This window comes from Hevea brasiliensis, chromosome 12 (genome assembly GCF_030052815.1).
Source record: "Hevea brasiliensis isolate MT/VB/25A 57/8 chromosome 12, ASM3005281v1, whole genome shotgun sequence".
Lineage (NCBI taxonomy): Eukaryota > Viridiplantae > Streptophyta > Magnoliopsida > Malpighiales > Euphorbiaceae > Hevea > Hevea brasiliensis.
The window spans coordinates 24,941,213-24,954,580 of record NC_079504.1 but is presented as its reverse complement, the minus strand read 5'-3'; the positions used below and the strand labels follow the sequence as shown (position 1 = coordinate 24,954,580).

Sequence of the window (13,368 nt, the reverse complement as noted above, 5' to 3'; positions counted from 1 at the left end):
TGCTGGATCCGTATCCTGGTCTGAACCCTCGGGATTTGTGTCTAAAACCACTCCTCTTATTCCTGCTTCTTCCTCTGTAAGTAGTTTGGCCACCACTATCCGTAGTACCCATGTGGGGAACACCAAGAACCCTCGCTCTGTTTTTCTTTGCTCTACCACTGTCATCCGCAGCAGAGCTAATCTCTATCTGTCTGGCTCGATCAACTACCACATCAAATGACTGATCAGACATCATGGCCAAGTTTGCATACCTCCTGTCAAGCCCCTTTAGGAATCTTTTCACCTTCATAGTCTCTGTAGATACTACTGTGGGGGCATACCTGCTCAGTTCGAAGTGCAGAGCATACTCATCTACTGGACACGCCATTCTCGTCTTAAGGCCTCAAAGGCCCACCGCTTTGATCCTGAAGCTTTACGTACAAATCGGTTGATGAACAGTTCCACAAAGCCGAGTCCACGACAAACCCTCCATCCGAGGTAATATGTAGTCATTCATCCATTGTCTAGGCATAGGCCCCATGACATCTTGCATACACTCTATTAGTCTTCTATCGATCAATCGCACTGCTTTCTGCTCATGCGGGAATCCAAAAACCGATATGCATCGTCTGACACATCATAAGTACCAGGCACTAACTTCTTAAAATTGATGATCTGTTTGTAAGGTTCCCCTCTTGGTACAGTGGACTGCTGCTGCTGTGGAGGGTGGACCATATACTGCGCCATCATATCAATGGTCCTCTGCAAACCAGCTAGAGTGGTTGCCATGGGGTCCATGGGACCCTATGCCATGAAAGACTGATCCTGAACTGTTGGCAGCTGCTCTTCTACTTGAGCAGCTCTAGGCCTCCTACCCCGCCTCCTGGCAAAGGGCGCCTCATCTGTCTTGACACCTCGTCGAGCACATCTGTTCAGTGTAGTGGCAGCTCTCCTGCTCCTACGCATTTTCCTGAAATTCAGCAGCATTAGCCCACAAAATTCAAACCGCACATTACATAGATCTATAGACTCATGTTTACACACAATATATAAAGCCGAAACTAGAAGCAAAGATACGAATATGGACCCTATTTTTCCGCATGTGACTCCTAGTAGACTCTTCCCAATACTTAGACAATTTTTCCCTATGAATCTGGAGCCTAAGCTCTGATACCACATTTATCACGACCCAACCCATGGGCCGAACCGGCACTAGGACCTGGGCCAGCCTAAAGCCCCCGAGGCCCGTAGTAAGCCTAACTATTCACTTAACCCAACTCTAAGGCCCATTTGGGCCCAATTTCAAGAAATCAACCGAACAGAGTCCGGCCATAAAATGGACCTACCAACAGGGAGTTTATGACTCACCCGACCAGAAACACAAGAATACTCAATTGGGGAGCTCACTCACCCTTCACATACTCATCAAAGATAAAATAAATGGGAGCTCAGCTCCCTCATCCAATCCATCAAACATGCATAGAATATTAAGTTTATAGGTCCACAATAATAATTTAGTTTACAGACCCAAATCAAATAAATATTTCTAACACATGCAGAAATTCTAAGATTTAACAAGTTTATACAAACATTAATAATCGACCTGCGAGGAGAAAGCGAGTTAGCCTCAAAAATATCCTCCCGTGGCACTGAAAAATATTGAACAGGAGTGAGCGTTCGACTCAGAGAGTAAAATATCAATTTTAACCATAATCTCTATAACTATCTAGAACTAGTGCACCCTGTAGAGTGAAATGCAGCATCAGCAATAAATTCACATCATAACATCAAAAAGGTAATTTGGAGCACTCACGCACCCAGCAATATCAATCATATATATATGGGGTGATCCCTATCTGACTCTCTTTATTCCAATCGTGCGTGAAGAACTCAGCTCGGACTTCCACTTAATAACCAAATCAGGGTCCCAGCGAAGAACTCAAGCCGTGTCTACCCCAAAGGACCGGGTCCCAAGGAAGATCTCAAGCCGTGTCTACCCGTCCTATCCATAGTCTACACCACATCACACGCACGCCAACACACGCACGCTGCTCCAAATTACCACAACAACATACATGGCACTTTCACAGTTATGAATGCAACATAAATCGTGCCTAAAGTTTATCTACATAGATATATGCATATAAATGATGCATGGGCATGCTTGAACATATAATAATAGTGAAATTACAATTAAAATTAATATTTTACTCACAGACTTGACAACGGTCCTTTGTGGCGGGTGGAGGAAGAAGGTCGGCTCACGACAATTACATTACAATTATTTAATACAAATGACTCAATACAAATCAAGAAAAGACCAAGTACATCCTAAGTCGTGTCGAAAATTCGACAGAGTCTCCCCTATACCTAGGACCTACCCAACCTGCAAAAGGGCTCAAAACGCACTTCTATATTCACAATCCATATATCCACAACTCAATCACATTACACAGCCCCTCTTGGGCCCATCAAATTAATCATCTATCACAATATGTAAAATTTCAATTTAGTCCTCATAATTGATCATTTTTGCAAAAACTGCCCAAATAAGATCTAAAAATTCTAAAACTTTGCCCCGCGGTCCTTAGCAATATTGCTAGGCTATTGCAAAAAGAATCGTAATTTTCTGAGCTACCACGAATATTTTATGAATTTTTAATCCTATTTAAGCACTAGAAAATTATGAAAAAGTAAGGTTCGGGTTTACCTTTGCCGATTCCGACTTCGGGAACGCGCTCGGGACGTCTGACAATGGGGGGGTAGCCAAAACCTCGGTCCAATTCGGAGACTTTTCCGGTAATGGGTCTGTCTGGCCCGAAATTTGCAAACCAGGTCAACTGTCGAATTTCCGCGAATTGAGGATACCTACATGAAGCCCACAACACGGGGGTTAGTACATAAATTTTTCAGAATTTTCTAAGCTCATTTAATGCTCGGAAAAACACTGCGAAGTTCCGTGGGACCCACCGAAAAACGGTGTCGAAAAAATTCGAAATTTATGTCGCCGCGAAGCTCTCGACGAGTGGAGCGCTCTGGTACTCTCAGTTTTCTCGTGGGATTCACGGTTTGCGAGAAATCTAGCCTGAAATTCAAAATGGGCTAAAACTTCCCGGACAAAAATTGGACAAACCGCTCGATGGATTTCGGCGTTCTTGGTGTCTATGGAAAGCTCTCGACGAGTAGATGATTTTAGACACAAGACCCGGTCCGATTGGTGGCCGGATCGGCCGGATTTTGGCCGGGAAGTCGAAACGTCGCGCGCACGAGGGAGGGACGTTCGCGCGCGTTTTCCGGCCGTTTGGGGCGGCGGCCGGCGGGCTGGGACAGCTGGGGGTCGGCGCCGGCGAGCTGGGGAGGCAGGGGAGGTGGCTGGCCGGCGGGCTGGGGCGGGAGGAGAGAGAAAACGGGAGAAAGAGAGAAGGGGGAGGAGACGCGCGCGGGAGGAAGAAAAAGGGAAGGGAGCCGGTCCGATTCGACCGGTCCGATCCGGTCCGGTTCGATTCGGCCGGTTCGATTCGAAATACAAAATTTTGAATTTTTACTCTGCCTTGGGACCGAAAACGAGGTCCAAAAATTCCGAAAAAATTTCAAAAAACTCAGAAAAATACGTAGACTCCAAATATATTTTTAGTTTTGCCACTTGGTCTTTAAATAAATTTTTAAAAATCATCAAAGTTTATATTTTTAGAAAATCGAACCCGATTTTTAAAATCCGAATAATCTCAAAAAAATTCCTAAAATTTAAATAAAATTAAAAAACCAATAATTATCATAAAATAATAAAATTTAAAATTTTGGAGTGTTACATCTAATGGTGTTTTATGTAATCAGAGGATTTTTGTTTTTCTTTATATTTCAATTTCACAATTATATAATCCAAATCCTACGGCCAAAAAGCACATGTTCAATTTTTTATATTTATAAAAATACTCAAAATTATAAAATTTATTACTATTTTTCTTCTTAATGTTTCCTTATCATTATATTGTATCTTTATGTTTCCTTCCTTCCTTAGTATTTTCTATTTATATTACATATTTCTTATATTATATTTTAATAATCATATTTATTATAATTCTATTTTAATTTTTGTCAATTCTATTTTAATTAAACTATTAATTATAATTCTATCTTAATTTGTACTCAAATAATATGTCTACAAAAATAGCTCTTTTATTAATTTTTATGATTAATTTTCATTACTTTCTTTAAGCAGTTATAGCATTAAAAATCAAGTTCTATCCATAATTTATTTTTACCTATTATAATAATTACGTATTAATTTAGATTTTTTTTTCTTCATCATGTATGTTGGCGTAATTTCAATTGTGTTCTATGTAACAAATTGAATCTTTTGTTTGTTTTTATATTTTTATTGGCAACTTCTCCCTTCCAGTTTGTCCTTATTTTTTTTTCAATATATTAATTTGTTTACTTCTTCAATCAAATAATGATAATTTCTTACCTTATAAAATTAAAAGAAATCAAACATGTTTATTTATGTTATATTATAGAGTTTCATATCATGTTTTGCTTTTTTCTCTATATATAAAACTGATATTTTGATATTATTGTATTAGTATTTAATAATTATAATATTTTATTGGTCTATATAATATATTTTCCATCTTATTTTTTATTAAAAAAAAAAAAACTTCATTTAGCACAAAATATTTAAAATGTAAAGTGAGAATAACATTATTTTTCATCGCTTAGAAATTGAGAGTAGTTAGGGTTAAATATAATCTATATATTGCGTATATTACCATCTTATATAATGATTCATTTTAAGAACTTGAAATATTAGTTTATTAATATTAAAATAATTAATATTTAAAATTTTTATATAATAATAATAATAATAATAATATTATTATTATTATTATTATTATTATTATTATTATTATTATTATTATTATTATTATATGTTTTGACTTTTTAATTTTATAATCTCTTCGTTTTTACTAAATTTATATGTCTGTCAATATTTAAAAAAAAATTACATTATTCTAATAGATTCACTTGAAAAAGATTGTGTAGAACCTTATATTAATAATAATAGAAAAAAGTAATTTTAATTGAAGATGAGGTAAACAAAATATAACATAAATTATATTTAAAGAGATTTATAAAATTATATTTTATTATCATTTTATTTTACATTTTATGGAATGAAAATATTAGTGGCAATATCTATTGTTATAGTTGAAAATTTTATATGTTTTAAAAGAAATGGAGATTTATTTATATTATTACTGCATGAAAAATTGAGTCTATAATATACAATTATCAAAGAAGACGAAATTATCATATCTTGAAATTAATATTTCTATGAGTTATGTAATAATTATTTTAATATTTTATTTTTTAAAATATAAATTAAATAAATTGTCATTAATTTTATGGGAGATTTAGCAATAAGATTTTTAAAGTTAAAGATTTAATTTTAATTAATTATTACTATTGTATAATAGTTAATATTTAATTTATATAATTTATTAAAATATCAAAAAAAAATTGTCGGTTAAAACTTAAAATAACCTGAATAGCTGCTATCTTCTGAAACTTTATCAGCAATATTTATTTTGTGTCTTTCATTACTATAAGACTCGAAACTGGGCAAAAACAAATATGTTCTACGATTAACACAACAAAAATTTTGTGCACATTCGAAATGGGAGTGTAAAAAAAAAAGGAAAAAAAAAAAAGGAGGAACAATGATGGGTAACTTGTCCTTGAAATTCTGCACAATCATAATAAAAAATACATGTTCTCGTAACTCATGATTCATATAACTTGGAGAGTTCTTCGGAGAAGGCCTTCCTAATAGCTTCCCTCTTGATCTTGAGAGCTGCAGTGACAAGGCCAGACTCAGGAGTCCAAGGATTAGAAAGCAATTTAATTTTTGCTGGGATCTCAAACTTCTCCAAACGTGACTTCTTTGCTTCCTATAATTGAGAAAAATTGAATTTCTTAGCAGAACGGAAAAGCTAATCCAATTATATCAAGCATATCTTCTTTATTATACTTTGGTCCTCGTTCCCAAGTTGAGGAGTAAAGTTTAGCCGTTCCAGAAAGTGCCTGGTTTGATGAATTTGATGAATTTCATTAAAATACACTCAGACATACATGTTGGCTTTCCAAAATTTTAGTTTAGGAATTCGTGCTATTAAGTGCTAAGGAAATAATTTCACCAAGCAATGCAGACACCCTAATCATATCTGACGGCAACTGAACTCAAACTATGATTGGAAAAGCATACCTTGAGGAATGATGCTTGCACTTCCTTCATTGTTTCTTTTTTCTCACACAGGTCTGCAAAATCAGAAAAGGCAATTCCCTGTTTTGAAGCCCACTCTTCCAGGGCAGGTTGTGACGCCACCACGAGGGCCACACAGTAACTGTGAAATGGGTCAGCATGCAGCATCATGTTTTCAACATATGGGCTCACGGTAAGAACAGCCTCAACCTGTAGAGAAAACATCAGTCCCAAAGAAATTGCAATGAAAAAGTTTCACTATAACTTCAAATATTCATACCTTTCCTAAAGACACATATTCACCATGTTGAAGTTTGACTATGTCCTTTTTACGGTCAACTATCTCAAGGCAACCATCAGCATGAAACTGCCCAATGTCACCTGTGTAGAACCACCTCATTCCTCTCTCATCAACCTTTTCACAACAAAAAATTGGCGTATTTAACATGACGCCATTTTCCTCAGCATGTGGCTGCACAAAATATAGACTACTATGAAACTTTGAAATTTTACCTTGTACACTTCCTTCGTTTTCTCTTCATTCTTGAAATAGCCAACTGTTACATTAGGACCGCCAATAACTATTTCTCCACGTGGCATTGGTGAATCACTAGTTAAATATCCACCTTCAGGCCAATCTATTAACTGCCGAAGAAAAAAATATCAGCTGATTGCAATAATCATGATATGAGATTATCAAAAACAAAAGTATAATTCATTATGGGCAAAATCTCACACAGAAAGTGTCACATGACAAGACTTCATATCAAGAGCATTAATAATCTGTAAGATACAGTCAAGCAGTGCTACATGGCTGAGAGAATAGGGAGAATAAAGTAGTCATAAAGGAGAGAGAGAACGGGTTGATATTTCAAAATGATTCATTTTTGCCTAATAGAAGTGAGAATTAGCAATGTAAGAATCAGAATTACCATCTAGAATGCACAAAATTAAATCATAAGGAGGATTCATAAAAGCTTACAATCAAAGTTATACCCAATTTTCAACAAAATAAATAAATAAATAAAGTTAAATCCCAAGATCCCTACCATGGAAGATGGCCCTTTCTTCATCAAGTTAACATACATGAACATGTAGACACGCAGCCATTAACTGACAATAATGCTTTAAGCAACAAATATGCAATAAGGTCGAAATTCAAATTTCAGAATAACAAGATCAGATTTGAAAATTATGCTAATAGTAAAGTTCAGAACTTTCTGAAACTTCTTCAATCACCAGAAAAATCCTACTTCAAATATCAGTGTCTAATACTTTCAGAGTTTTCTAATTATGCATCTACCAATCAACTAAATCTACTAATGCCTCTAGGCTATGCATATAAAGTATTAAACATGCTTGTAAAAATTCCAAGTAAATAAGTAGCCTCATCTCATCCTCTATGTCTCATACCATGGCATCACATGGGCAAGAATGAAGAGTTTGAACTCAGAGAACGATTAGAACAAAGAAAGAAATGGGGAAAAAAAAGGTCATAAGAATCCATAAAACTATGCAGATAGCAACTGTAACTCCTCACACATTGTTTTTTCAAATTAAAAAGATAAACTAAAAGGTGAAATGCCTACTATGGGAATAATTCCCCTTGAATACCTATCGTGATTCACAAAAAAACATTTTGAGGACAGTCTGAACTGGCATAATTGTCAAGTCAATTGCAGAGTTAACTGAATTTAATTGTTTCTCACCTTAATAAATGAGGAAGGGACTGGATTACCAACTCGACCAACAGATGTATCATCAAACTCAGAAAAGGTTGCACCAGCACAAGTTTCAGTAAGACCATAGCCTTGGCCTATTGGAGCCCTGTATGATATTCACCACTACTCAGAGGCAGGAAAAAATAAAAACACTAAACCAAAAGAAAATAGGATGATAAACATAGGTTTCTTCATATTTACTGCATTCACACACCAATGGGGACAATTTCATCTGCTCATGCATTCATGACTTTTCCTTGTTTACTTGGAGCATAAATTTAGAATCTCAATGATGTTATTAAATTGAAAATATTGTGGATCATTTTCTCCAAAAACCTCATGTAGTTTGGTTTGTCTCAATGAGAACCCAAGTTATATTTTCTTTTCTTTGAATGGAGCAGAAACACTCCTCCCTCACCAACATAAAGCATCTAAGAGAACTCAAGTTTCATCACACTATATACTCCAATGTTAAGAGTAATCTCTTTAATTCTCAATTCTTTTGGCTCATTCTTCTATGCTTCTAGTGTACAAGAGTCGGAACTTCCCTATTGAAAACTAACATATCAAAAGAAATTAGTTAAAAAAGGTGCCTCATATGCATAAATTATAGTTTTATGTTTTAGTTTTAAATAAACATCTTGAAAGTCGAGGTTTAATGTCAATATAAATGCCCTTCTTTATAAGAAGCCAACCCTTCTTTTAACTCTTAAAATAATTTGAAATAATGAAGTAAGATGCTCAAGATCAACATCAGCTAAAATTTGTTAAGGCAATACTAACCCAAGGCAAATGTTGATAAATCTTTGAGTATCACCAGAAAGAGGAGCACCTCCAGAAAGCAAAAAACGAATACGACCTCCCAAAACTGCTCGAACCTTTCTAAACACAAGGAAGTTCCAAAGTAGCATTTCTAGGCCCCAAGCTCCAAACCAACTACCATTCAATGCAGATAACCGGCGGGCATATGCCAAGTCAAATAGTTTCTTACTGAGGCCACCCGTTGCATCCACCTGAGGTGTTAAAAAAATTTGGTAACCAGTCATATATAAAAGGTGTCACTCAAAAAACAGGTTTCTTGCCCGTGAACACATGCACGTGTGTGTGTGTGTGTGTGTGTGTGTGTGTGCATGCGCACATGATAGAGAGAGAAAGCAGGGCAAAATTCCCTAACCTTCTTGCGCACACCATCTCGAACACGATCAAGAATTGCTGGGACAGCTGCCATCACAGTTGGCCTCAAGACAGAGGCATCTCCCTTTGTTCCCCTTTTGATCTTGTTTGATGTATCAGTAAGTGTCAAAGGGGATCCATATCCTATAGCACTTCCAACACCTGCTACTATATTCTGCATCATTAGCAGTAAAATTTGTCAAAACATGCAGAAGGGAATTATATATATACATTCATGCTTGTAAGAATTAATGCACTATAATGTGCAAGGGGAAAGAAGTACAAATGAAGCAGTTATTGTTATTAAATTACTAAATAATCGCTCCATACCTCAGCAGCTAACTCAAGGATATGAGCCAATGGCAGGTATGCCAGATAAACATCATTGCTCTCAAGGCCAGGAACAATTGTCCTAACTGAAGAAACTACAGCTAGGACATTTGCATGTGTCATCATTACACCCTGTGCAAGGTTGTCACAATGGAAGCAAATAAATATTATGTCAACTCTGATACAGCTTGACTAACTAGGGAAAATTTCAAATATTTAGCAGTAGACATATTCAAGCGAAAAAAATAAAATTATTTTGCAGTACGGCTTGATCTTTAAGAAAAAAATAAAAGATATTTATCCTCATACCATAAATTTTAAACAACATCTACAACTATGATCCTAATGCCAAGAGCACTGCATAAGGAACACTGCACTTGAGCTTTAGCAGCTCATGAAATTTGAAACACTTTGTGCAACTGGCAACAGCCCTTAATTCGGGTATGTCCTTCCAGAATGAACATAAATCTAGGTGCCAATTTGTGAAGATGATTAAAAAGGATCATGCAAAACATAACAGTTCTTTCCCTGAACTCATCCTAGTATGAGTTAGCAAATAGACATATTTGAATAAGAGATAGGACCATATTTTCGCAACCAATTAGATTTCTGAGAAAGTTAACAGCCAACAGAAGGAGAAGGGAATGGGAAAACAAGATGGTGTCATCTAATGATAAGTTTGTAGAGCCTAGGCCAACAATACCTGGATGTGGCCACCTAAAGAAACATCATGCAAACTGTACATTCAAAAATCACGCAATGGTCCAAGTTGCTCCCCATTCAACAACAAAACAATGAGAAGCCATCAAGACTTAATCAGGTGAACATGCACAAGCTTATAATAAAGTATATCTATAACATATTATAGATGCTCCAAACCTTGGGCAACCCAGTACTTCCGCTTGTGTACATTATTACAGCAATATCAGCTGATTGAGGTAAGTCAGCTTTAGCAGGATTTTCTTGACCAAGTTTCTCCACATTAGAAAGTGAAGTGATTGTCCATTGCCCACTCTGCTCCACTGATGCACTCGATGGAATTTCATCATCCATACAAATCAATCGTTTCACTGTGTCAAGTTGTCCACTTATGTCCACAAGTTTCTTCAATTCTTTGTTCCCACATATGACAGTTGTAACCTCTGTCTGAAAAGTAAAAAATATACCATTAATGTTGAACAATACACCACATTAGGAAGGAAAATATATGTGTAAGTGTAATCATGGTAATTGCAGTCATTTGTTGAGTTTTGCATTCAATATGTCCCAAACAGCAGAATACATCAGCTAATGGAAATCATCAAACTTACAAAATGAAGTATTAGTAACTATTAAATTTGGAGGCAATGCTGGTCAAATATGGTTTACATAAATAATTAAGTTACTTTACACATCAAAATGACTAATCAATTTAATATTGCAACCCAACTACATATATTTACCCTTTCATTTTTGTTTACTCCAAATGTGGGGCTTAGATTCCTAATGCTTCCCCTTCAAGTGCAACCACATGGTCGTCACTTAATAATTAGGCAGTATTAATCCAATACGAACCCAATTATATAGTATTATGGGCGGCTGAAACCCACAACCAAATCTAGTCTCTGATATCATAGAGAATACTGGCCAAATTACATATTAATTCAATTTTAATATGGATTTATATAAATAATCGAGTTGTTTTATACTTCAAAATAACTAGTCAATTCAATATTTAATAGCAAACCAACCGCCTATATCATTTTTGTTTACTTCCAATGTGAGACTTAGATTCCCAACACTAACCAGCAATTTTATATATCACCAAACTAATTTTGCTAAACAATCAATAATTAAAAACCTACAGACCATGGACAGATGGACTAGATACATAGATTAGCATTTACCCCTGATCTAGGAAGCCACTACTAAAGAAGGAATTTCTAAATGTCAAAAGTAATAGACTTATATCTAAGCATATAAGCATTGATAGCCATAACTTAAACATGAGACTTCCCAATGTAAAAATTGAAAATTCATTCTTCACCAATAACTAAAGCATATCATGAAAAAGAAACAAAATTGTTGCTTCAGAAAAATAACTAACCACAAAGAACTAATGCAGTAAAGCTTCAATTGACTAGGAAATTTACTTAGAAGATAAACACCAACAAAACGCCTTGAAATTTATGTAAACATAATGGCTATAGTTTACAGATGATATTTTTTAATTTAAGAAATAATTATTCATGCTTCACTAATATATGTAACAAAATCAAGTTATTTGATAAACATTGACAAAAAAAAAATTATTACACATCTCATCTCTTTGCAAAATCATTTTGTAGAATATTATTTATGTATACATTTATTATCTAAACTTCTGCCCATTAATTTACTTTCCAAATTGCTGTTGGTGTACGACAGAATCGTCAGAGACTCAGAGCAGTAAGTTGTGTGTTTGAACTATACCACCCTCCCAAATTATAAATTTCACATGATGGGACTCACAGTTGCACTACTCTCTAACAATTTAAAGTACAGATTGAATGCATTAACACTTAATAGCATAAGGCCAGTATATTTACATTTGTACTCTCAAGTATTGAATACATATTAATAATCTAGATACAAGCAGTAAAACAAGGCATTAGAAGGCCATTCCACCTGGCATCATTCTACTTATAACCATTATAAAGCATCTAGAGAGAGAGAGGAACCTCGTTTAATGAGTGGCACAAAGCGTCCTCTCCTAAAGATGCATAAATGGTAACCACAGTGACATTGCGCCTAAAGCAACCCTGACACAAGAAAACCCATTAACCATGTTAAGTAAATAGAAAAATGTGCAGAGAATGTTTATAAATAAGCACCTGCAGCGCAATAAACCATTCTGCTCTGGTATCAGCAAATATGGCAACACGTTCTTCCCTTCTATGCCCAATATGAGCCAACCCAGAAGCAAAGTTACAAACTTTTTCAAACACCTTGGCATAAGTAAGCCACTCGTACTCGCCCAAATGAAGCTTCTCAAAAGTCCTCCCATCAGGGGCCACTTCGTTCTCTCTTGCAATCAATCTCCGCGTTCCTAGCAAGTATTTATCCCCGTGCCTCTTGCAGGCGTACTCAAAAAGCTCAGCAAGGGTAAAGACGCCCTCCCAGGCAGTTTCTAAGGGCGTCGGAAACCGAGCGTTCCGTATAGCAATCCCAGGTTCACCACCAACATCGACCGGCACGCCACGTTTCTTCTCATTTTTCTTAGAATTCCTAAAGAAAAGAGTGACGGCGAGAGGGACGAGAACGCCAACTAAATAAGCACTCATGTTTCAACGATTAGATGATCGTGAAAAAATCAAGCAATTGGAAATCCTGAAACAGCAAAAATCTAGTTAATTCAATCTGAGAACATGAAATCACCAAACAACAACAAAAATTTACCCTTTTTTTTCCCTAGCCAAGAATCCTGAAGATGAGAAGAAAATTGAGAATTAGAGAAAACGCATTGAGTAGGATCGAAACGCAAAGAGAGATTCTCTCGAGGATCGAAACGGAAGCGTTTTAAACAGTGAAGTTGGAGTGATGGGCGGAGAGATCCAGAATGCAAGAGTTGGAGTTGCAGACTTTCAAACTCGAACTCGTAAGTATTCTTTTTCAGCGGGTTTCGTCCTGATTTTACCAGCAAAACAATTGGCTGCTTGTGGACCATACACATGGCAAAGGGCAGTTCAGAGTGAGTTTGGTTAGATCTCAGCCGTCCAAATCGGGTGACGGAGAGTGATGATGTGGTGTTTGTGGTCCAGATGGCAAGAGAAGAGTTGCTGTTCTAATCGTATCCGTCAAATTTTTGTTGTCAGGAATTGATTTGCAGTCAACCATAACATAACTTTTGTTCTTTTTAAAGAAAAAAGCATACTTTAATGAAGG

The 13,368-nt window shown here is 35.9% G+C and overlaps 1 protein-coding gene across 1 annotated transcript; it reads right to left on the bottom strand.

The window, feature by feature from the left end:
• Window positions 1-5,548: 5,548 nt before the first annotated feature.
• LOC131171371 (long chain acyl-CoA synthetase 9, chloroplastic-like) lies at window positions 5,549-13,101 on the bottom strand. The gene is made up of 12 exons (XM_058131324.1): window positions 12,883-13,101; window positions 12,318-12,813; window positions 12,165-12,245; window positions 10,345-10,611; window positions 9,466-9,597; window positions 9,137-9,310; window positions 8,746-8,975; window positions 7,951-8,068; window positions 6,755-6,886; window positions 6,522-6,656; window positions 6,245-6,451; window positions 5,549-5,930 (listed from the first exon to the last, which is right to left on the bottom strand). Exons 2-12 carry the CDS (start codon window positions 12,765-12,767, stop codon window positions 5,763-5,765), a joined length of 2,094 nt encoding a protein of 697 aa, XP_057987307.1. The 5' UTR covers window positions 12,768-12,813; window positions 12,883-13,101; the 3' UTR covers window positions 5,549-5,762.
• Between the last annotated feature and the right edge of the window lie 267 nt (window positions 13,102-13,368).

What these genes read in the sequence shown, in the direction of transcription:
- LOC131171371 (XM_058131324.1), bottom strand. Translation starts at nt 12,767, where the DNA reads ATGAGTGCTTATTTAGTTGGCGTTCTCGTCCCTCTCGCCGTCACTCTT. An exon ending in TCCTTGAGTTAGCTGCTGAG is followed by an intron (nt 9,311 to 9,465) that starts GTATGGAGCGAT and finishes CTAATGATGCAG; the next exon opens with AATATAGTAGCAGGTGTTGG. An exon ending in TTTATCAACATTTGCCTTGG is followed by an intron (nt 8,069 to 8,745) that starts GTTAGTATTGCC and finishes AATATCATACAG; the next exon opens with GGCTCCAATAGGCCAAGGCT.